Genomic DNA, 25,953 nt, shown 5'->3' with positions numbered 1-25,953 from the left:
CGATGAAAGGTGAAAAGAACATGCAGTATTTATTCACTTCGTGCGACAAAAGTGTTATTTTCATTTGATGCTGCGGTGGCCTAGCAGCGACGACAGCAGCCTCATACTTACTGAAGCTGCGAGCCAGCTTCAGTAAGTATGAGGCTGCTGTCAGTAGCAAACGCTCACATGGCGTTACATATTCTCCGTGTACGTGCGTGGTAGCGCTGCAGAAGCCGCAGGGCGCCTTTTTCATTGCAGGTGGTTCTCGTCATGACGATTGTATTCATGAGGCTGACGTAACGTGCAGCTTCTGCCACTGTCAGAGCTGAATCGCCTGTGCTGTCACTTTCTGTGTCATCCTCGGCACTGTCACTTGTCGACACTTCGGCAACAACACATTCAACGATGGCGAAAAGTCGAACCTCGTAGCCGACATCTTTTCGCGTTTGCAGCAGCGCTGCTGAGCAACTTCTTTGCATTCCAAATTCTACACACCCTAGTCAACAGCAGATCCTTGTTGCGTGCCAGTGCCGAGTTCTTCGTGTCACATTTGATAGCACGAACTAGTGTCTAATTTTTCTTATATGCTGAGCACCCAGTGCCTTTTTTATCCGAGCATCGGCGTGACGCGAGTCCTCGATCGCAGGACCCCACAACGCTCTCTGGCATGGCGCCGAAATGATGTTGGTGTAGATGCGGCTTCATGCACAAACGTGCAGGGCGCTTGGAGGCCATTGTTCTGATCTCTGAGGCTTGTTGTTGTGCCGCGCCGCTCGATGGAGACGACGCACTGCCATGTTTGTGTGACGAAAAGTGTAAACACTACGTGCTAACTGATACGTACGCACTACGCTGGTACGGTTTATGCAATACAAAACACATTATGTTCAATGGCCGTTGAGTCGGGGATTTGACTTTACTACTTTTAAAATGAAACTACTGTTTAAGTGGGTACGGTTTAATGAGGTTTTACTGTACATATAATCAAATGAGTGTTCACTCCATTTGCAAGAACTTATATCAGCTTCACCTATTTTCTCAAAGTGCGCTCTAATCAGGAAAATCCATGTTCTGTAACCATTAACAACTTGACGTGTGCAGTACTTTTTCATAATCGAACCTCCTTTCTCACTGATTGTGAGAGAACTTAGCGAAGAAATGGGTGACCCACTTCTCGAACATCACCTAATGTCTCGAGCTAAGCTGTTATAATCTAGGAGTGGCAGGTGAAAGAATGTGATGTATCCTTTGTAGAGGTCACAATGTATGCTCCTGAGCTTGAAATTGCAATGCATTTCCGTGAACTTCAATTGAAGTACTCTTGCGCTGAATTCTACACTGACGTGTCAAAGTCACGTGCTAGTGTATCTTATGCTGCTGTTGGTCCCTCTTTTTTCCAAATCTGACGTATTGAATCCCCTAACAAGTATCTTCACTGTAGAAGCCAATGCAGAACTGTCTGTGGGAAAACATATAAATTAAAACTTGAGAAAGCAGTAATATTCACACTCTTTAAGTCTTGTAAGAGCATTAATGTCTTTACAAAAGCATAAACATCTTATTTTTTAACCTTACTCACTCTTGTGCAACATTTATCTCATAGACATGCAATATGCTGGGTTCCTGGCCATAGAGGAATCAAGGGTAATGTGCTTTCCGACAAAATCGCCAAATCAATAGCATTGCAAGGTATTGATCATTCTGCTGCTGACCCTGCCACAGACCTGAAGCCTTTCCTACGAAGCACACTGCGAAGCTACTGGCAATGCTTGTGAGATGCTGAAACGAGCAATAAGCTTCACATGATTAAGCTGAAGTTAGGTTTCTGGCCCTCAACTATGAAAACATGAACAGATGTCCTGTTGTGTCGTCTCAGAAAAGGACATAGATATGACACTCGCACCTTTCTGTTGACTGGTAATGAGCCTCCAACCTGTGGTAGATGTGGTGAGAGGCTGACCATCCTTCACTTCTTCCTGGAGTGTTGGGAAGCCAAAAGAGAGAGGAAGAAACATTTCCTCTCGCATACCGCTATTGTGTCCTTCATCTGGCTATGTTTCTTGGTAAAGAGCCACTTTTTAACACCAAAGCAGTCCTCGCTTTCTTGAATGGTGTCGTCCTACATGCTGTAAGCCCAATATACCAGAGGATGCCACTGTGATATTAGTTTTATATAGCACGTGCTTTCAGGCCCTTGTGTTTAAAGGGCTCTGTTTAAGCAGTATTATTCTTGCCAATTCTTGCATCTGACATATCTTGTATATCTATCATTATTTTGCAAGCCATTCTCCATGTTGATAGTACACCTGAGTAGTCGTTGCCATAATCTTATTACATCTAGATTTTACGCACCTTAAAGCGACTAATTTTAGGTCCCTTTACAGCCACGTCTCATCTACTTCTCAGAATTCATCACTCCACTGCGAACTCACTAACACCGGCATGGCGCTCTTTGGCTGTACTCTACTAAACAACACACATTCATTCATTACACCGTTTTCATGTTATCGTCGTCAATTGTGTCATCGTACAGCCACCATGCGTTCGTCATCAAACTGCAGTCGTAATGCCGTCATGGTCATTTCATCATCGTCACTCCAGCTTCGTCATACGACTCTCGTCATGCCATCATTGTCACGCCATTGCCATTATACAGTTCTTGTGATACAGTCGTTACGCCATTGTCATCTTGCAGACCTCATCATCCCATTGTCCTCATGCTATTTTCATACCATTATCATCATTGTGTCGTCATCATACAGTCATTGTTACACCATCGTGGTCGTTTCATCATCGTCATTCTGAATTCAACATCTGACTCGCCGTTGTTGTCATGCCATCCCTGTCACACAGTCGACATGCCATTGTCGTTATGCTGTCATTGTCACGGAATTTTACGATTGTCATTGCTTAACTAACGTCATCCCATCGTCATCATGCAGTCATCATCTCATTGTCCTCATGTCGTTGTTGCTACACTGTTGTTATACCATCACCATCATTTAAGAATGGTCATCTTATTGTCATCATGCTGTCATTGTCATACCACCATTGTCATTATATCAACGTCATTCCTTCTTTGTCATTCCATTGTTGTCACTGTGTATGCGTCATACAGTTGTCGTCATCCCTCAATGCTCATAGGCGGCCTTGGAAACCAAGTGCCATAGCAAAGTGGGATAATACCAGAAGTTGCATATAGCCTAAGCAACGAAAATCCAACAATGACCACTACAATTGTTAAATAAACGCGACTTCAGAAATGTGGTCTGTCAACGACATTTCTCGCATGCTAATTGCAATACCGTACTGCCATATTTTTTTTAGATTTGTCAACATCTGCACTCTTGTAGGCTTCGAACCATTCGCTTTGAAATTATTCAAGAAATTATTCAGCACTAATTACTATTCGCCTTGACTTCAATCTGAAATAAAAAAATTTATATTCGCACAAGCCTAGTCATTGGCCATCCACGTTCCCCTGTAGTATTATTGAGGGGACTAAATTGAGTAGAACCTTGTTCATACGTTTTAGAAAAAAAAATGGGGCAGAAATACAGAGAATTGTCTACTAATGCATAGGCATTCTTTGGCTCGACTGTTACTTCGCTTTTGCTTACCTGCTTTTCCTGATTTATGCATGTCTACCCATCGCTTTTCTAGTGCCAAAGAAATGCAATCTGTGTACTGAACGTTGTAGAGATAAGTTACCGAAAAACTGCATGGCCCCTTCAGAGCGATCGTATCAGCTGTGCCGGAACACCAGTGCAACTGGTTTCCCACTGCTGTTTTTCCTCTTTATTTTATTTTATCTTTTTCCTTTTTTGTTGTGCTTCTTTCGTGCTCTTTTATATGACTCTTTTATATGACCTTGACGTGGTGATGGCAACCGTCACTAGATTTTATTTTAGTGCCGCCAATCATTTATTATTATTTTAAACTGTTATCACATGTACCAATCTGTATTCCCATTTTTATACTCAACAGCGCAACAGCAGGCTTCTCTGCATATGGACCCATCATGCGGGAAAGTAGGCTTTTAAGGTGGCCTGTCGAGAACGGTTTCCTCTCTAATCACTTTTTTAAATAGTTCCTTATCGCTTATAAAGCTACCAATCACCTACATTCACACTAGGCACAAGGCATTACACTTTTTTACATGACAGGCGGAATTTCTGGGCTAAAGAACGCTTACGCATTAAAACGCAAGAAAAAGAACGTGCTAACCAGGAAAACATGCGATCCAAAGGCACGAAAAAAATTTGGCATACTCAACTGTAGTTGAAACCTGCGTAAAGCAGAGTGTTGCACGAATCGTTGCAGCACTAGACACTAACATGTACCGATCTGGTAGGGCCCCAGCAGTGGCCTGCGACGGCATTGTTGTTTTTGCGGCTTTGGCAATTGCGCTGCTCGATTTCGGCCCGCAGCAGCAACTTCCTGTCCTGTCTCTTCTTTTCGTCTGACTTCGTTCTTCGGGGCTGTACAGTTATTTCATCACGTTTACAAACTCGCCCAAGCTTTTGTGCTTCTAAGGCTCCTTCGGGCAAAGCATTCTGGCGGGAAGTGATGGGGTGCCTACTCAACAAGAATAGCTGCGACAAGAGACACCAACGCTTCCACCTAGTGGAGCCTTGAGCAATACGACACTTTGTTTTAGGATGGGGATAGGAAACAAATGAAATAGAGCTGATGGGTAGCACTGACATACAGTGCTACGATGCCGCTAGTGCAAAACATGATGCTCACTTTGTGCCTCTTGCAGCAGAGAACAGCAGCGCATTCGAGTTATCGCCTATTAAAAGTGTGTGGTATGCTTTCTACACCAGACATGCTTTGAAAAAGATGGGTGAAGATGCTTATCGCTACAGGGTTGGCAGTGATAACTGTAGATACAACTTGGCAAGGCCCGCGAGATTTGCTGATACAGGAACAGGAAACCAATTGCGTAGCAGCACTTTCACGTGACACAGGTGGGTGAGTATCGCAGAGAAGCTGCAATTGCGGGCACCTGTTGGTTTATTTTCTTTCTTTCAAAGGCCTAGACACGCGAGAGATATGCCATGTTTGCCTGACCGTTGTGTGCATGTGCGAGTTGTGAGAGAAGAATCTGGGGACTGTGCCTAGGTATTGTGGAGGAGGACATGCTGATTCATTTGGCAGTATTTTCCCGAATCTAACACGCACCCAGATCAAACGCACATCTGTTTTCTATGTGTACAAAGTAGAAAACTAACATAAAGATAACATTAAAGCTCCTAAAGAAAGTATAAATCTAACACATACTCTATTTTCTAGCATGAAAAATGTGCAAAGCTATAATACGTGTTGCACAGTGGCGGCCAGTTTGCTCAAGACAGCTGTGTTATGCAGCAAAGCATATGAATGCCACGAAGGTGGTTGTCAGCTTACTTGAAAAAATAAAATAGGTGAGCATTAGAATCGGGTAAATACTGTGATTAAACATTGTGAGCTACCATTATTGCTTGAAAATTTTCCTGGGGCAGGCTAAAAATGTGTTTTTGGTGGGTGATGATGTGTGTTCAATGCATTCACTGTCACCGAAGCTCTGCCGAGAGAGGCCCTAACAGTGTGATGGCAGTGTCCAAGCTTACTTCATGAAGACTTTATTGAAGCGAGAATAGGCTCATCAGACTTCTGCGGCAGTATTTTCGATGCATTAAGTTCTATGGGGAACAAGGAAAACTCGGTTGTGCCAGAAATTTTCTTGAACCAGTATTTGTCATGCAGGACTGTATGCTGACTGTTGTATGACTCCTGACAGGGTGAAGATCTCACGACCTTTGGGGAGCTGGTGGCAGAGGGCTGCTTCCGCATGCTGGGTGCCAAGGCCCTGCGGCATCTGTTCCTCTTTGACAAGATGCTGCTAGTGGCAAAGAAGCGTGAGCAGGGTATCCTGCATTACAAGACGCACGTGGTGTGCTCCAACCTGATGCTCATCGAGAGTATTCAGGGGGAGCCCCTCTGCTTTCAGGTGGTGCCCTTCAACAGCCCTGACTACCAGTACTCCTTCCAGGTGGGTGCTGGCTGTGCAGCTGTTGTAGGTGTATACTCCCATTTGTACACAGCAGGCAATGCAGCACAAGTAAGCTTCGCAAATAGAACAGTCATAGAAGTGTCGCTTTGCGCATTTCGCAGTGCAGTCATATTTGATCTGCAATGCTTTCTGTGGAATAACTACCTTACATATTACAACTTCTGCATGCAAGGTTACATAAAATCACATATTATTTGTGCAACTTTGGGCTTCCAGTATCGTGGCTGCAAAATTGTGGCTAGGCAAGGACTAAGAAAAAAAAACCACACATGTGCTGACTGTCAACTGAAGCTTATTGGTGCATTCACTATGTGGTGCACTATGTTTTGTTTGCGAGCGCAAGTAATACGCTGTTGCCTCTGGTCGCAGAAATGTGTCACTTTGCTCAGTTGGTGGTAAATAGGTTGAGAACTCTGACACTGTCCATGTAATAATTAGTATGCCATGTTTTGCTACGTAAAAAATATAGGGCTTAATTTTAGATTGAGTTACATGACTCACACATATCCCTGTTTCACATGTGACACACAATTTTTTGTCATGAATGCAAGCATTGAGAGATGTGCCTTTGTGGTGTGACCTGCTACGCATGAGCCAGAATATATTGTTTGTGTGGGTTCTACCAAGGTTGTTCCCCAGCTAATCCAGTTACTTGAGTAGCAGTAGTTTGTTTTATTAGAAAGGGAAAAAAAGAGCTAGGGAATGAAAGGGCATCGTAACTGTCTCACTCCTCAGTGAACATCTGAACTGTCCTGCAGCTGCGGAAAAAAAGGAGGTGAAGAGAAAAGACAGGGGAGGGGGACAAATAGACATCGAGAGAAGTGACAAAGGGGAGAAATACGCTAGAAAAGACACAGGACAGGCAATTGGAAATCATAGGACCTACAGTGGACGTAAATAGAATATGTATGCTATTCAAAATTGTGAAGTTGGGCTATTTGGTTGAGCATCAACAGGACCACTAAGAGAGACAGGCACCTGTGTCCTTACACCTTTTAGTGATCGTGTTGCTGCCCTGCTTTTCTCAGAATGGAAATAGAGTGATGATGATAATATAGCAGACGACCCAGCATCAGCAGACAACACATCAGTCAGACAAAGCCAGAGAGAAGGGTCACTGCCTAAAGCAACCACATGCCACGAGGCTCTTGTGTCCCCAAGTCTTGCTAGATTGAAAAAAAAAAAAATCTGTGCTTTTATGTGCCAAAAAACATATGATTGTGAGGCACGGCATAGTGGGGGACTTCATATTAATTTAAACCGCCTGGGGCACCTTAACTTGCACCAAATTCATGGTGCACAGGCATTTTTGCGTTTCGCCCCAATTGAAATGTGGCCACCACGGCTGTGATTCAGTCCCATGCTCTCTGGCTTAGCTACATAACGCCAAAAGCACTACACCACCATGATGGGTCTGCGCGATTGTTCTAGGCTGCTGAATTGCCAGACACTTTCGGCGGGGATTGTGCTGTTCTCATCTTTTTGCCTGCTTGGATGTCTACGCAGAAATAAAATATACTTTGTTTTGCAATTGCCTAGTCTCTTTTTGTTCACAGTGCAATGACTAAAATAGCATGAGAAAATTTGGCCGTGGAAGATGTGTGAGTGTAACTCAATAAGACTTGTTGCTTGGCTAGTTCATTTATTTTGACTTTCTGCCAGTCCCTTCACCCTTTTCTCAGCGTGTGAGTGTGCCACTGTTGAATGAGACTGTCTGGAGAACATCGATTTGGCTTTATCTGTTCCTGTAAAACACTATGGGCACCATAGCTTCCCACTGCACACATATGCCTCAGTGCTTCTCACCTGTTTGACACACTGACATGTGGGCGTTGGACACCACGGCCATGTATAGCAATAACAGAGCAAACATATTGTGTTTTATGTATAGAATATGCTAGAAAATGGGATGTTTGCTCACAGCGGGTAAAGGCACCCCGGAGGAAGGCGAGACAGAACTTGGGGCCATTGACCATGCTGCCATGGTTGCTTTCCCGGTCATTACGTTTTCCTTTCTCGTGCGAGGTTGATTTATACTGCTTCTGCCATCTTGTATTCGAAAACCGCCCAGTTTACAGTATAATCTCTGTGATATAATCACGCCTGATATGAATTTCAGGATGATGTGAATTTTTCATAAGTACCAGCCCAAGTCCATTAGCTTACAACATGTTAAATTTCAAATCTTGCAAATCACTTTTCGCATTGTGGCAGATGATATGAACAATCTGATCCCCGGTGGAGCTGGCGAGGAGGCCTCTGCACACTGGTAGCCCCCGACACTGGCTGTTGTCAGGCTGGCTAGGCAGGCCGGCAGCACTGAGGATGCAACGGTCGTCACTCTGCTTTGACTCCCCTTCTGCATCTAAAATAAGAAAAAAAGAAGCTTTTGCTTTGAGCACTCTTATGAAACTTTATCATGACCCAACAGTCACTACATCAGGAAGATTGGCATTATTCACTTCCATGGGTAGCCTTATTTCTCTATTTCACACCCCCCGCAGGGGCGTCTGTGTCAGCAGGCGTTTGGTGTGTTGCGACACCACGTACCCGAGCACACGAGGGTTGGACCCTCCCGCATTTAACCGTGTGTGGCTTAGCCGTGTCAGGGGAAAAGGGGATCCTGGCGGTTGAGCCGATGCTGGGTGTTCGGAGCTTTAAGGCCCCCCCGGCGGAGGCAACACACCTCTTTGGCCTCTGCTTCACGTAGACGGCACCCCTGGACTGACCTACCCGGGGAAAATCGGTAGTCGCCTCTTCCTATCTCTCTCTCCTCAAACCTTCGTCTTTATCTCTCACTTTTTTATCTTTCCTGTCTTCTTCTCTCTTCCGTTTAGTTCCTTTCTCCACGGCGGCAAGGGTTAACCTTGTGTGGCTATCCTACCTTGGGTACACCATATTTGGTTATAGTGATGGCGTACGACTGGCGTCTGGCAGGCTTGTATACAAGCCCTGCCACGTCCCCTCATTGGGCTCCGTGGTGGGCGGTCGGCGCTGTTGCCGAACAAACAAATTTTCTTATGGCAGCGCAAACTTCTGTCTATGATCGGCGTCTCAAAAGAAGCCGCACCGAAGCACCGTTCCTGTTCTCCTTTCGGAGCAACGCCCCGTCATTTCCCAAATACTATGTCGTCCACAGTGAAAATAACATACCAGTAAGAAAGTTATCTCCCTTTCTGGTGGCCAAGTGTCTCAAGGACAAAATCGGAACTACATATAAAGCTTCAAAAATGTCTAGTGGGGACCTACTCCTAGAACTAAGTGATAAAGATCAAGCGCAAAAGCTATCGGAACTTACCACTATTGGCGACACCACAGTGACAATTTCACCGCATAGAACACTGAACACAAGCCGGGGTGTGATATCAGAGGAAGATTTCATTGGCCTGAGCGATGAGGAACTCCTTGAGGGTTTCCAGGAGCAAAATGTGACAAAAGTACAAAGAATAGTCATCCGCAGAAATGACCAAGAGATCCCAACAAAACATGTCATACTTACATTTGGAACAAGCGAAATGCCTACCTCTCTGGATGCAGGCTATGTAAAAGTAAACGTCAGACCATATATCCCGAACCCAAGACGGTGTTTCAAGTGTCAAAGGTTCGGACATGCTTCACATGCATGCCGAGGCCAAACAACCTGTGCTAAATGCAGCTCAAACGATCATCAATCTGAAAACTGCACTTCTTCCCCACATTGTATTAACTGCAAAGGAGACCATCCAGCCTACTCGCGGTCTTGCCCATGCTGGAAAAAAGAAAAAGAAGTAATAGCACTAACTGTCAAAGAAAAAATATCGTTCTTTGAAGCCAGAAAGCGGCTATCGTATCTTCCACGAAGAAGTTACGCCGATGTGACGCAGTCGGGGGCAGCGTCACAGAGGCCTCCGGAGTCCTCCGAGCCCACGCGCAGTGGTGTTGCAGTGACTCCTTCCGCCCCCTTGATGGAAGCAGCCGACGGTGCTCCATCCTCTTCCAAGGACCTGCAAACACCAGACCCGCAGGGCCCTAAGATCAAGCGAACTCCAAGGCCCGAGGCACGTGTCTCAGCGCCAAACTCTCGGGCCTCCAGCGCCTCAGAGGTCGACACAAAAACTACGGTGTCATTGACACCGAAGGACAAGCGCTCTCTCGAGCGCAATAAGAGGGACAAAATCCCAGTAACCATTCAAAATAAGAAAGCGATAACCTAAAGGTTATCGCTCATTTGTATTAGCCTTTTTAATCCATGTCACCTATAATCCCACCTCTTACTTTTCCGTAGTGCCATTTCTGACCTTTCAATTTCAATATGGTTTTTATTATCCATTGGAATTGTAGAGGCCTTTTACACAACTTAGGTGACATCAAAGACTTGTTAAGTAACTTCTCTCCTGTGGCCTTGTGCTTACAAGAAACAAACTTAGGCAAAAAGCACAAAAACATTTTAAAAGGATTCACTGTTGTATGGCGCGATCGTACTCAGGCGAACCGGCTTTCGGGTGGCGTAGCTATAGTTCTACGGAATGGCATTGCAGCTAGAGAAGTTACCATTAATACTCACTTGGAAGCCATTGCTGTCACGGTTTTAGCACATAAAACCATTACCATTTGTTCAATGTACATTCCACCACATTCCCATTTTACTGTAGGAGATCTGGAGTTAGTTTTAAACCAGCTACCCAAACCTTTTTTAATAGCAGGTGATTTTAACGCTCATAACATATTATGGGGTAGCAAAACAACTGACACCAGGGGACAAACACTTGAAGATTTTATCCTGACTAACGAAATATGCCTTTTAAACACTGGTGCGCCAACCTACTGCTCCCCAAGCACAGGAGCTATGAGCTGTCTTGATCTGGCGCTGTGCACTCCATCTCTGTTGATCGATTTTAAATGGAGTGTTATTAACAATCCTTATGGTAGTGATCATATGCCCGGCATTATTAAAAACACATCTCCTTTCCCTACTGTACCATTAAGACCACCCCGTTGGAAACTCCATCTAGCAGACTGGCCTCTCTTCAGCGAGAAGGCCAGTCTTGATCACATATCAGATGATCAAACAATAGACGAAATGAATGAAAAGATTATTGCCTCCATACTTGCTGCAGCAGAACAGACGATCCCGCAATCCTCCGGCTTCTTAAGGAAAAAACTAAAACCCTGGTGGACGAATGAATGCACTCAAACTAAAAAAGCACAAAACAAAGCATGGGGTATCTTTCGGCGATATCCAACACATGATAACCTCCTGTATTTCAAAAAAGCAAAGGCGAAAGCCAGGTACACGCGTAGGCAAGCCAAAACACAGTCTTGGCAAACGTATGTATCCTCCATCAATAGCTCAATAACATCCAAAAGAATGTGGGATCAGCTTCGTAAGTTTAGAAGCGAGTACGCTCCTTATACGATCCCCATACTCACCTCCAGGTACACAAACGAATTTAAAAGAACAAGCAGATATATTAGGGCAGCATTTCCTTAACATATCAAGCTCACTAAACTACTCCACTGGATTTCAAAAGTATAAACAATCAGCAGAAAAACAAAAGCTTCCGACAGCAGGAAGTTCCGAGAAACCATATAATGCCCCCCTAACACTTTCCGAAATTAACAGAGTACTCAGTACTGGCAAAAAAACAGCGCCAGGTCCGGACAGAATACATTACACAATGCTTGCACACCTATCTTCAAAAGCAGTTAAGACATTGCTCCGCTTTTTTAACATGATCTGGGAAACAGGAAAAATGCCGAATGCGTGGAAAAAAGCCATTATAATCCCTTTCTTGAAAGCTGGAAAGCATCCTACAACAGCTACCAGCTACCGACCTATAGCACTCACAAGCTGTCTCACCAAGTCCTATGAATCCATTATAAACATCAGATTGGCATACGTCCTCGAAACTGAGAACCTGCTCGATAATCATCAGTGTGGGTACAAGAAAGGCTGCTCTACAACAGATCATCTAGTTCGGTTAGAACACGAGATACGTGCGGCCTTTCTACACAAGTAATATTGTCTCACAGTTTTCTTTGATCTTGAAAAGGCGTACGACACAACATGGAGGTTCGGTATTTTAAGGGATTTAGCGGATTTATGGATCCGCGGCAGAATGCTTAAATGTCTAGCTGATTTTATGTCCGATCGAACATTCCAGGTGCGTTTAGGAACGGTACTGTCCAGCGTATTTATTCAGGAAAATGGAGTACCTCAGGGATGCGTATTGAGCACAACATTGTTCGTGGTGAAAGTGAACTCGCTCAATAATGTAATTCCATCTTCTATAATGCATTCACTATATGTGGATGATCTTCAAATTGCATGTCGTGCATTGAACATGGCAACCTGCGATCGACAAATTCAAATTACACTAAACAAACTAACGCAGTGGGCATCTGAAAACGGCTTTCGCTTCTCGAGTGAAAAAACTATTAGTGTTGTCTTTACACAAAAAAGAGGCCTACAACCAGATCCCATCCTTAAACTACAGGATGCCACACTACCCGTGAAACAAGAGCACATGTTTCTGGGTGTTTTGTTTGTTAAAAAGTTGAACTTTCTCGCACACATAAATAGTATTAAAATCAAAGCAAACACTGCACTTAACATTCTAAAAATCCTCTCCCGGAAACGGTGGGGCTCTGACCGTAAATGCCTGCTACACATCTACCGCACTTTGGTGCGTAGCATATTAGACTATGGTAGCATTATATATGGTTCAGCCAGACTATCTTACGTCCGAGGACTTGATCCAGTCCATAACCTAGGACTACGACTGGCATGCGGTGCTTGCAGAACATCACCTATACAGAGCTTACATGTTGAATGTAATGAACCTCCTTTACAGCATCGCAGAGCGCTACTAACTTTTTCCTACATACTCAGAATCCGATCCTCACCACAACACATATGCCACAACATAGTCACAAAGTGCAGCTCACGCTTACATTACACAAATAAACCAAACATGATTAGGCCGCTTATCTTGCGATACGAGGAATACTGTCGGGATTATGACATCCCTCGGGAAGTCCTCCAGGTTGCCAGAAAGCCAGAACGTTTACCCCCGTGGTGTGATTTCATAGCGTTATGTGATTGGACACTAACACATCTAAAGAAAAGAGACACACCACATCAACACATTATACAAGAATTCTGCTCTCTTCAAGACAAGTATATAAACTACATAGAATTTTATACTGATGGCTCTAAAACGGAAAAACACGTGGGTGTAGGGGCCGTAACACAAAATTGGGAAACAAGTATTCGATTACCTCAGCACGCCTCTGTCTACAGAGCCGAAGTGTACGCGATATGGACGGTAGTTCAAAAGATCATTGCTGACAAACTTGAAAACACTGTCATATACACAGATTCACTAAGCGTACTGAAGACTCTACACATGAAATCCCCAAGTGAACCCTTGTTAGGCGATATTTTGAATGCATTAACGTCAAACAAATATGGCAGATCAATTAAGTTTTGCTGGGTACCAAGCCATGTTGGAATATTGGGTAACGAAGCGGCGGATAGATGTGCATCAATGGCAGCGTACAAAAACATTCAAAATACAGCACTTCCATATAAAGACAGTGTCAATGCGATTCGGAAGGCCTTGAAATCAAAATGGCAACGCGATTGGGACACTTGTTTAAGCAACAAGCTTCATCTAATTAAACCTGTAATTGGCGAGTGGAAATCATGCAGTCACCAGCAACGATTCTACGAGGTGATCTTGTGTCGACTTCGAATTGGACACACACATCTGACGCACAATTTCCTTCTCCGAAAAGAAAACCCGCCAACTTGCGAAAAATGTAATGAAGCTCTTACAGTCATGCACATCTTAATAACATATCCACACATCAATACACTGAGATGGAGGTTTTTACACAGCCTGTATAAATTGCACATTCCATTACACCCCGCCCTATTACTAGCAGATGACCCCCTAGTGCCAATTCCTAACCTCTTCGACTTTTTAGAAAAAACTGGTTATTTACACCAACTATAATGTAATGCAGGTTTACCTGCCCTAACGTTCCGTTTGATTTTGTCTTGTGACTGGCGCAGCATGGCCTTAGTTGCCTTTGTACCACTAAACCCAAACTAACTAATAACTCTATTTCACACCTTTCGTCATCTTCGGCGCCCAATGACAATTCAAAACTTTCCAACTTGTGCACCCATCTGATGCACAATATGAAGTAGCTTCGCAAAAAACAAAAAAGTGGGCCAATTTCCTTTTGCAAATTGTGCCCTTATCACCATCAGGCAGCAGCTGGGACGCAGCAACAAAAGAAGCTAGAGATAACCAGGCAGAACACTGCTGCCCAAAACATGCGCAATACAAGTGCACCAGTGATTTAAATTCATGCCAGCCAATTTATTTATTTATTTATTTATTTATTTGTATTTATTTATTTATTAGTATTTGTTTATTTGTATTTTACTGCCAACTCTTTTTTGGCAGCCAAAGCAGGGAGGGATCACAAAACATTAAAACAACACAAAAGAAATAAGAACGAAGCAACTAACAATGTGCATTAATAAAAAACATACATAATCTGGTTCATTGTACACAACTAAATTGAAATTTGGAGTACGCTTCAACTTCGCCTTTATGAGTGGAACGCAATAGCATTAAAAAATTCTCGACTGCTTCTCATACTTCCTGGCGGCTGCAGCCTATGTAACCGTAATGTTTACCGGGAAATGCTGGCGGCCAACACTATGCATCCACAAACGGAAACGTGTCCACAAATTGGAAAATTGCGCTAGAAAGCACGTCATGACTTTGAAACACTAAACAAAAGCAATATGTTAAAAATTATGCCTCAGGAAGAAAAACATCACTAACAAACAACTTTGAGGCTGATTCCTACGTTAGGGGCCTCGACTTAAGCCATCGGCGTTACCGTTGAGACTCCCCTTTTTGTAACGGACCTCAAAGGAATATTGTTGCAAAGCGAGGCTCTAGCGCAGGAGGCGGCCATTTTTGGAAGAGATGGTCTGCAGCCACTGGAGAGGGCAGTGATCCGTCTCAATGATAAACCTCGAGCCGGCTAGGTAGCATGACAATTTCTGAACGGCCCACACGAGACACGCACACTCTTTCTCGGTGGCGCTGTACGCCTGCTCACGACTGGTCAGCTTACGACTAGCATACAGGACGGGGTGTTCCACTTCTCCATTTTCCCGTTGGCACAGTACAACGCCCATGCCTCGCTCACTAGCATCGCACTGAACAATGAACCCTTTTGTGTAGTCTGGCGATCGTAGCACAGGCTGGCTTGTTAGAGCGCTCTTTAGGGCGCTAAAAGCTCTTTCCCTCGTCTCGTCCCAGACGACTGTTTGGGGCTCTGTTTTTCTTAGAGAATCCGTCAGGGGAGCCGCGATATCAGAGTACCTGGTGATGTACCTCTGATAGTAGCCGGCGACACCTAAGAACGACCGAATATCGGTCTTCGTGCGCGGTTGCGGGAAGTCTCGCACAGCGGCCACCTTTATTTCAGAGGGGCGGCGACGACCCCGTCCAATCACGTGACCGAGGTAGACAACCTCGGCCTGTGCTAACTGGCACTTGGGAGCCTTGACTGTCAAGCCCGCTTCGCGCAGGCGGGTTAGCACTGCCCGCAAGTGTGCCATATGCTCAGACCAGGATGCGGAGAATATCGCTACGTCGTCTAAATACGGTAAAGCGAATTCTTCCTGTCCCCGCAACACTTTGTCCATGAGGCTTGAAAAGCAGTATGGCGCGTTCTTCAAACCAAAACTCAAAACTTTAGGACGGAATGTTCCCATTGGTGAAATGAACGCCGCATACCTACTAGCCTCTTCTGTAAGTGGAACCTGCCAATAACCCCTGACAAGATCTAGGGTGGAAATAAATTGAGCGCTACTAACTTTCTCAAGGCGCTCCTCGATGTTAGGGATCGGATAAATTTGATCCTTAGTGATGGAATTAAGCCGGCTGTAGTCGACGCAAGGACGAGGTTCCTTGCCCGGTACCTCAACTAAAATCAAAGGGGAGGTATAATCACTCTCACCCGCCTCAATAACATCGAGCTGTAGCATTTTCTTTACCTCAGCCTCCATAATATCGCGCTGGCGCGGTGACACCCGGTACGCCTTGGATTGTACTGGCTCTGGGGAGGTAAGTTCTATTTCATGAGTAAGGACAGAAGTCCTACCAGGCCTCTCAGAGAACTGACCTTGAAACTCTTGTAAGAGCTAGTGTAGTTCGGTTTTCTGCTCAGGCGACAGCGGTGCTTTACTGATTAAGTCACTAATGACTTGATCGGTGTCTTCCCTGTTCGTCACTGAGCCTAGTCCCGGAAGCTCGACAGGAAGCTCTTCGGGAACGTTTACCATCATACACACCACTGCTTCCCGTTGTCCATAGGGTTTGAGCAGATTACAGTGGTAAACTTTCTGTGCTTTCCGTTTTCCTGGCAGACTCACCACGTAGTTAACGTCCGACAGTTTTTGAACAACCCGTGCTGGGCCCTCCCACTGCACGTCGAGTTTGTTTTTTAGCGATGTGCGCAATATCATTACCTCATCGCCCACCTCAAAACGACGGGCCCTGGCTGTCCGATCATAATAAACCTTGGCCCTCTGCTGGGCCTTTGCCATTGCTTCACCTGACAACTCCTGTGCCCTTCTTAAGCGTTCGAGGAGCCTAAGCACGTACTCCACCACGACTGGGTCGTCGCCCCTGCCTTCCCACGAGTCTCGAAGCATGCGAAGCGGAGACCGCAGCGAGCGACCGTACACCAGCTCAGCTGGCGAAAACCCCGTAGCCGCATGCGGCGCGGTCCTTAATGCAAACATCACCCCAGGCAGACGCAGCTCCCAGTCAGTTTGTTGTTCAAAACACAATGCTCTCAACATGCGCTTCATGACGGAGTGGAGCTCCTCAACGGAATTCGACTGTGGGTGGTACACTGAGCTGTGTAACAGCTTTACCCCACACCTTTCGAGAAAGGCTGTCGTCAAAGCGCTAGTAAACACTGTGCCCTGATTTGACTGGATTCCCGCAGGAAAACCAACTCGCGCAAATATGGACAGTAGTGCATTGACTATCTCAACTGAGCTGAGTTCTTTAAGCGGCACTGCTTCAGGGAACTTTGTCGCTGGACAGATCACAGTCAAAATGTGTCTGTACCCCGTGGTTGTTACCGGCAGAGGTCCAACTGTATCAATAACGAGCCGACTAAAAGGCTCCGTAATAATAGGTACCAACTTCAACGGCGCCCTCGATTTGTCCCCTGGTTTGCCCACCCGCTGAGAAGTGTCACATGTCCTCACAAAGTGTTCTCCGTCACGAAAACACCCTGGCCAATAGTACTCTTGCAAGAGACGGTCCTTAGTCTTCTTAACTCCTAGGTGTCTGGACCACGAACCTCCATGCGACAAGCGCAACAGATCCTGACGGTAGCAGTGAGGCACGATCAGCTGATTGAACTCCACTCCCCTGCGGTATAGATACTTCTGGTACAGGACCTTACTTCTTTCCACAAAACGAGCATTTTTCTTGGTGATACCTTCCTTGACATTGCAGCGCATGTTTCCTAGGCTGCAATCCTTTTTTTGCTCGGCCATCAAAGCCGACCGGCTGACTTTTAGCAACCTATTAAGTCCATCTGACGTAGGCGCGATGCGCAAATCTGCAGATAGCTCTTCTAACTTTCCCGTGTCGGGCATTTCCTCTCCAGTATCTGGTGCCTTCAACGCTACAGGCTCAATTTTATTCAGTTCGGACGTGCTCTCAATATTAGCTTGATGCGCCTCTGACCCTTTTTCATTGCTCGACAACGTCGGCCCCGCAACTACCACCTTTGCAGCGAGCTCCCGAACTCCCGATCTGGTTAAGGCCTGAACGCTAGCCTCACCAAACAAAAGCCCCTTCTCGCGCAGGAGGTGATCTGACCTGTTCGAAAATAGGTATGGGTACTGGGGCGCAGCATAGATGACACTGCGGCCTCCGTCTCAAGTGCTCCAAAAGGTCCTTCAATAAGCACTTTTGCTACAGGCAGACACATGCTATGAGCTTCCACAGCTTGCTTGATCCATGCGCACTTACCCGTGAACATATCGGGTTCTACGTAAGAGGGGTGAACTACATCCATTGTAGCTGCGGAATCATGAAGCACTCGGCACTCTTTCCCGTTCACGAGGAGGTCTCGCATGTAAGGCTCGAGAATCTTCATGTTCTCGTCAGTGCTGCATAATGACAAAAACACGACTTTTGTTTTTGTTTCTGGACACTGTGCCGAAAAGTGACCCGGCTTCTGGCACGTATAACAAACGCGCGCTTGCCTCATCTCAAACCGCTTTCTGCGTTCGGCTTCGGCTGCCGCCAGACTGCTTTCACTCGCATCCGCACTACGTGTGTCCCCCCTTGCTCTTATGTGTGTGAACTTCGGCCTCTCAAACTTGGAGCCAAATTCACCCTTTTGACCGTCCTTAGCTCCGCGAGTCCGACGCGTCACAAACTCCTCAGCTAGCTCGGCGGCTTTATCCATCGTACTGACGTCTGGCCTATCCAAGACCCAGTACCGCACGTTCTCAGGTAACCGACTATAAAACTGTTCCAGCCCGAAACACTGCAGAACTTTCTCGTGTTCACCAAACGCTTTCTCTTCTTTGAGCCACTCCTGCATGTTTGACATAAGCCTGTAGGCAAACTCTCTATTTGACTCACTTCTGCCTTTCTCACTTTCCCGAAACTTTGGACGGAACGCCTCTGCTGACAGCCTGTACTTTTTTAGCAGACTCGATTTCACTTCGTCGAAATCCTCTGCCTCCTCTCTCTTCAAGCGAGCGACTACGTCGGCCGCCTCGCCGGGTAACAAAGTGACCAAGCGCTGTGGCCACGTTTTCCGAGAGAACCCCTGCTTCTCACACGTTCGCTCAAAGTTAACCAGGAACAAACCAATGTCCTCTCCAAGCTAACGGCCGCATCAGGTCAATCATTTTGAACGATACTCGTTCTCCTGCACCGTGTGCCTGACTTCCATTACGAGCGCGTTCCATCTCTACCTCGAGACGCTTCATTTCCAAAGCGTGTTGACGGTCGCGCTCCTCTTTACGTTCGCGCTCCTCTTTTTCTTTTTGCTCTTTACGTTCGCACTCCTGTCTTTTTGCGGTCTCCCTCTCCTCAATGGTCTCAAGGCATTCCGACAGCTCGTCATCCTCAGCTTCTAACTCAAGAATAGCCCTTAGCAGTTCTGGTTTTCTGAGTTTGTCTGAGACATCCAGACCCAACTCTCTTGCAAGCTCCAGCAATTTCGCTTTGCGCAACGACTTCCAATCCATGGCTGCTCTGAATGCTGCTTTCTCTACTGCCTACTATTGTCTTGCTGCAAACTGACCCGGCAGCAACGACAACCACAATTACCAGCTCTGTTTCTGACACTAACAAAAGCCTGGCAAAACTCAGAAGAAGAAAGTCCCGCACTCACCAAACCTCGCAGCCAAGAATTCAGCGCAGTCGTTCCGCTGCAGGCAACCAGTCATCACACAGGGCTCGTTGCACTGCTCCCGGATGGTTGTTGTGCTGCTCAGCATACAGTCGACCGCATATCTTTGCTGCTGGCCTCCGTTGTCGCGATCTCACCTCTGGCAACCAGTTGTTGCAAATGGGTCGCAAGCCCCAAGGGTAGCGTTGGCCTGGCGGCCTGCGGCACAGCTGGAAGCATTCGAAGGTCCTGGCAAAGGATGAGTCGACTGCTAACAGAACAACTTGTTCATTCAAGCATCGCAAAAGAGCGGCCGGTCAGGTCGACCGAAGTGGAGAAACGGGAGACCACGTTACTCGACTGAAGAAATCAAAGCTTCTCTCTTGGCGTCCGGGGGCAGCTGCTTTTATACTCTCGGAGGCGAGGGCAAGAAGGAACGGCTCGCAAGAGGCGCACGTGACGGCGGCGCACGGACACGTTGTGACAAGAAGTGACATATATGCCGGGCCGGCACCGGTCAGACCTCCTCGCTTCACAGTTGGGAAGCTCCTCTCCCCGGCTGCCGCGCTTTGACAAGCGTGGGCACCAACACGCACACACACACACACACACACACACACACACACACACACACACACACACACACACACACGAAGACACGTGGCATTGAAACATGCCTGGACGCGCTCAGCAGGAGGCGTTGGGACAGCGCTGAACTGGCCAAAATGTCCGCCGCTGTGAACGAAGCCCCGGCGTCCGTTGCATCCGCGCCGGCTATCCGCACGTCGGAGGCGAAACGTAACACTATCCACAAAACATGCCGATGGGCGCACAGCAAATCTAGGAAGTTGACTCACTTCGACCGGATAGCAAGCGAATATGTTCGCCCCATGCTGGATCCCAATGCCTGGTCGTTTGCGTGTACAGTCACGCCAACAGTGGCGTGTTCGAAGGTGGCCACGCGAGACATTCTCGCAGAAGCATGGATCAGCGCACGTGCAGAATGTCCGCGCAGCTTGCCGAACCTGAACCAAAGAGGAAGCGCCTTCTCCTTTCCACACCCAAGTAACCCCGCCGTGAGGCGGCGTTAGCAGCTCAACACTCGCGCCATCTCTCATACTGCGCTTCAGCCACACCGTCCGTTGCGGGCCCCAGGCCATGCGGCGAAGCCGGATTACAGGAGACGGGAGCTATGCGGGAAAACAATGTATCAGGGGATGCGTGACAGTTGCGCATCCCCACATCCCCCCAACCTTAAATTACTACATATTACGGCAAAACATGTCACACGGTCTAACATCAACGCGTACTTCGCGAATAAGGTAGTACATCGGCGATGCAGTAGTCGGCACGAGCAAGCGTCGCTTGCGCCCTGCTGGCAAGAGCCGCAGTAGCTGTCGGTGACCGCCGGCTCTTTTCTCCGCCGCCGAGGGTTGCGACCTGGATACAGGCGGCCGCCGAAGTCACTGCGCCAAACTGGCCACAGCACCAACGAGGGGCAACTCCAATCATGCTGCGTAAACTCAACACACTCGGCAAACGCTAAGGTAGTGCAAGGGAGAGGAATTCTGCATGCGCATCGCCCACATGGTACGATGTTCAACTCAGCTAGCAAAAGATCGGGCAGCTACTCAGACTTAGCTAAGTTCACGTGAACGAAGCTCGCTTCCTTGAGTCAAATGAGTAATCTCAATTCGTGCGAGGCTAACTAGAATGAGGGAAGCAAAGTGCAACACCTCAATGCCACGGTCCACCAGGTTGTGTCCCTCCATTTGCGACAGGCAGCTTCGTAAAGCCTTAGGCCTAAACCGTCGCTACCCTGACAGCAACCGGCATCCAAAAACAACACCCAAAATGGGCGCAATACAGGCAGCTGCGAGGAGACGTCAGCTCTGTTAGGTGGTCCTACCCCGCTCGGTGCACACAGCATCCGATGTGACGATACCCACCGTCCCAGACGGTGTAGGAGCGCCCAGTGCCAGGCCGCAATACCAGTCAGCCCGTAGTGGCACCCGTGGCCCGCGGCCACCCGGCTCCCAGAGCCGCGACTTCATCAAAGAGATAGAAGAAGCTATTTACATAATAAATTCGGACCACCCACGAGGCTTCCGTACTCACTCTCTTCAGGCTCGCCAATGTTCCACAGGCGCTAAGCCTCGCTCTCCCAGGATGCAGACCACGTGGCTGTCGTACTGACGAATGTCATTAAAAAAAAACACTTGCGAAAAGGCTTAGCCTGTTGACAAGTTCAAACACACTACAGACACTGTCGCCTCGCTCAAGGAAGCACGCCGCCAATGCTAGCGGTCAAAATCCATGCTAGCCCTATGCTTCGGTTCAAACAAAGACATCGAACGAAGCAAAACTTAAGACTATCGTCTGATGCCCCAAGAGCCCCACATTGGGCAGCCAGATGTGGGATTCTCACACCCATGCTCTTGGGACAAAGGAACGACAACACAGTAGTGCAAACAATCACAAGGGCATTTATTGCACCTTTCATAGATCAATGCCTGCTAGCCGAGTTGCTATTCCCAAAACATGCCGATGGGTGTGCGACAAATCTAGGAAGTTCGATTCACTGCGACCAGGTAGTGAGCGAGTATGTTCGCCCCATGCTGGATCCCAACGCCTGGTCGTTTGCGCTTGTGGTCACGCAAACGGTGGTGCGTTCAAAGGAGGCCTCACGAGACAGTCTCGCAGAAGCATGGATCGGTGCACGTGCGGAATGTCCACGTAGCTTGCTGAACCCGAACCAAAGAGGAAGCGCCTTCTTTCCGCGCCCAAGTAACTCGCTGTGAGGCAGCGTTAGCAGCGCAACACTCGCGCCATCTCTTGTACTGGGCTTCAGCCGCACCAACCGCCGCGGGCCCCAGGTCACGTACGGCTTCGAAGCCGGATTACAGGAGACGGGAGCTATGCGGGAAAACAATGTATCAGGGGACGCGCGAGAGTCGCGCATCCCCACAATTTTCAAATTATAATCCGATGCTATTGTGTCTGTAGGTTGTGTGTAAGTTGTACTTTATAATTTTTCTACATATTTTATCTTGAGAAATTCAATTAGTTCAGTAACTTCCTTGTGCCACATGGACGGCCTCCGTGATTGGGTATGCATAGTTCGAAATTCTTTTTGCCAGAATGACGTCCGACACTGGACGCGGAACACTGATGCCGGATTTTTTGCGACACAGGGCCCTTAACGCTATTGCATTAAAACGGATAAGTAAATAAAGAATCAGTGATGCACAAGTGTAAAGGAGGAAAGTAGTGCAAGGAAAGGATGCACAAGGGCAAGCACTTAACAAGGAGCAACACATCCACTGACATGCGTTGGCGTAATGTAATGACACAGCTGCCACGAAAGACTCAAATGACAGAAGCCAGGCTACGTCATGTGGCAGTTTACTCCAATCTGACATGGATATCAGAGAAAGAGAAGAGTGCTAAGAGCGTTCCCTATGTGCCAAGTAACTGTAGTTACATTATAAGAAGCCAACAAACACTGACACCAAGGACAACGTAGGGGAAGTTACTTGTGCTTAATAAATGAAATAAAGAAATGATAAATGAATGGAAATGAAAGTGGATGAAAAAACAACTTCCCGCAGGGGGGGAATAATCCCAGGTCTTCGCATTACGCCTGCGACGCTCTACCAATTTAGCTACCGTGACGACGTTCCCCATCCACTTTCTTGGGTATTTGTTTCCCTAGTAGAACCCTGGGGGTGTTAGCCAGCGCCACCACTCACAAACCTTAGCAGCAGATGTGGAACATCCTTTCTGCCGCAGGGATCACGAGAATGTGATCTTCTTGGGTGGAGGTAACTGGTCAATAAACCCACACATGCTACCTGAAGGCATCAGTGTTGCCGGATTCGAGATCCTCATTACATAATGCGAAGACGTGGGATCATTGCCCACATACGGCAAGTTGTTTTTTCATCCACTTTAGTTTCCATTAATTTATTATTTCTTAATTTCATTTATTAAGCACAAGTAACTTCCCCCATGTTTTCCTTGGTGGCAGTATTTGTTGGCTTCTTACGATATGATTAATAAAAATCGGGCCCCTCTGTTAACCCCCTTTCGTCTCGGTTTTAACTGTAGTTACATATAATGACATTAGTTCTCTCATTTCGCACTCGCTTTTGTTGCTTTTATTTCTGAATAGAGAAATACAGTGCTGCAGCTATTTGAATCTCTGGTCTCTCGTGTTTATGCCGATACTAACATGGGTGGTGCTGTGGTCAACGCAAAGCAGTGCTTGCATGATCAACAGTGTGATAGCAACTCCAGAAGCCCGATTTCCCGATTTCTATGACGACCCACTAAAAAAGTGAAGTTGTTTCTTATTCTGCTGCGTATTTCTTCAAAATATTTTTCCATGAGGTAAAGTAACGTTTATGATTGCAGAGAAATATAAATTAAAAAATAAGACATCTTGAGCAAGTTTGCCATTTCATTGCCGTGTACCCGTTTACCTTTCAATTTTTTTTTATGTTCTTGAGTGACATGAATTTCAAGTGGCGAAATTTTTTTGCACAGGATGACATATTTGTATCATCAAGATTTTACTGTATATGGCAGTGGTAACATGAAAACTTGATATTTACTGTAAAATGCAGCGTGCACAAAATGGACTTGAGAAATGCATTGCATGGCAAGAAAAGAAGGGAATTACAATAGAAAACGAACTGGGGATTGTGAAATGCAGACATGACACCGCCTTTTCACATTTATATGAGACAGAAGACCCTCTGCAGCAGGGAGTGCTTCTTGCCTCCTCGTACTGTGACTTCACAGCATGTCAGTTGCTTCTGTAAAGGTCACTGCTAAGTTCTTGTTAAACATTCTCGTGGTAAAATGCCCCCTGGGCAGCACTTTACAACTGCTTGTGTACTGTCGAACCCACTTATAACGATCCCAGATATAATGATCCATGGGTTATAATGACCACATTTCAGTGCATATACTATTTTCTGACCCTGCTTATTGAAACTGCTTCCAGATATAATGAAACATTTTTAAGATCGCCACACTGTTAAAACGAATGCTTCGAACCTGGTCACGGTGAAAGGAGGGTGCATGCGAAGTACCAAAGCATGGAAGCGCGACCAAACTGGGCGCACGGCAGCGTGTGCCCCACTCAGGTCCAAGATGATACGGCTCTCGAAATGAGCGGATGACTGCCACTCGCAGATTTCAGAAGCCATGAAGACGGTCACTCTCTTTCAAGGCAGGTGTATAGGTTTAGGCAAGTGTAGAGTATAAACAGCATGGCGCAGGTCATGCACTAGCTGGATATAAGATCCCACGATGGTGGCACTCTCATTTTTGCATAATTGTGCATGCGGCACTATGCCTATTTCAGCAATTTGGAATAACCATCTATGTGCTTCCACCATGGGATCAGTGGTTGCTCAAGCGTTCCTGTCGTTACTATGGATATACACACGATCTGAGTTGGCGAGAACGCTGCAGCTGCACACAGTGCTGCCACATAATCTTTGAAAGGATCGGTGTTTACTCCGGCATTATTGTGAGATCATGGTTCGACGGTGCTTCGTTTACGCATTGCTGATTTCTGATAACAGTTTGCGGTGACATTCTACCGTTCGAACTTCGGATTTTTTTTTTTTGCCGGGAGCAACATAGATAACATAATTTTACGGCTCTTGTGCGGCTGATGCACATCAGCTACATAAGTAATGCCAAGTAATGAGTAAGTAGTAATGCCAAGACCTTCGCAGAATGGCAGCTTGCCGCAGTAGTTTCCGAAGTTTACACTGCCGGCCAACTAGAATGCTTCTCTCTCTTGTGCAGAATAGAGTCATGCACACTGGTACTAAAATATGTCACAAACTATCAAATAAAGAAAAATGGCAGCTGCGCTTGCAGTTTCGAAATGACAGGTGATCAGAACCAGGTGCCGTTTCAGAAGAGCTATACGCCGCCAAATTTAACTCTTTAGATGGACGTTCGTAATGGAAATTTGCAGCTAGGTGCAGGAATGCACCGGGAGCGAAAATAACACAGAAAATCTGGTTTTTGGATCAAAATGCTGCTGAGTTGTAATTGGTGATGCCAGCATCATTGCGGTAATTTTTTAGCATTTTAAAGGGTGAGTCCATCTATAACAAACTACCGATAAAGCCACCATTTCTCGCGCAAATATTGCTGACTCCAACTAAATGCTCACCCCCTAGTGGTCGCCCTGAGAAACAGTCAAGCCAGGTTCAACATTGAAGCGAGAGGGGGCTTCATATCACGGCAGGCCTCGTAGTTCTTAAATCATCATGCTGCTGCTGCACATAAGCCCAAAAATGAAAAGAAATGCAGATCTCAAAAGACTTGTGTATCATTATGCATGTCATCACATTAGAAAGACAGCAACGTATGATTTCATCATTTCACAAAAGAAGCAGACAACGCGCACTGGAAAGTGACTTGTCACGTCT

The 25,953-nt window shown here is 46.5% G+C and overlaps 1 protein-coding gene across 1 annotated transcript in view; it reads left to right on the top strand.

Annotated features, from left to right (window-relative positions):
- GEFmeso (Guanine nucleotide exchange factor in mesoderm) overlaps window positions 1-25,953 on the top strand; it is a 204,301-nt gene that overhangs the window by 105,372 nt on the left and 72,976 nt on the right. The window contains exon 10 of the mRNA XM_075700746.1: window positions 5,768-6,019. Within this exon, the coding sequence (XP_075556861.1) occupies window positions 5,768-6,019 (252 nt within the window). The remainder of the gene's footprint in view (window positions 1-5,767; window positions 6,020-25,953) is intronic.

The sequence above is a fragment of the Dermacentor variabilis genome, chromosome 7, assembly GCF_050947875.1.
Source record: "Dermacentor variabilis isolate Ectoservices chromosome 7, ASM5094787v1, whole genome shotgun sequence".
NCBI lineage: Eukaryota > Metazoa > Arthropoda > Arachnida > Ixodida > Ixodidae > Dermacentor > Dermacentor variabilis.
The sequence above is the reverse complement of the archived record's forward strand: the minus strand, read 5'-3'. Positions and strand labels throughout refer to the sequence as shown.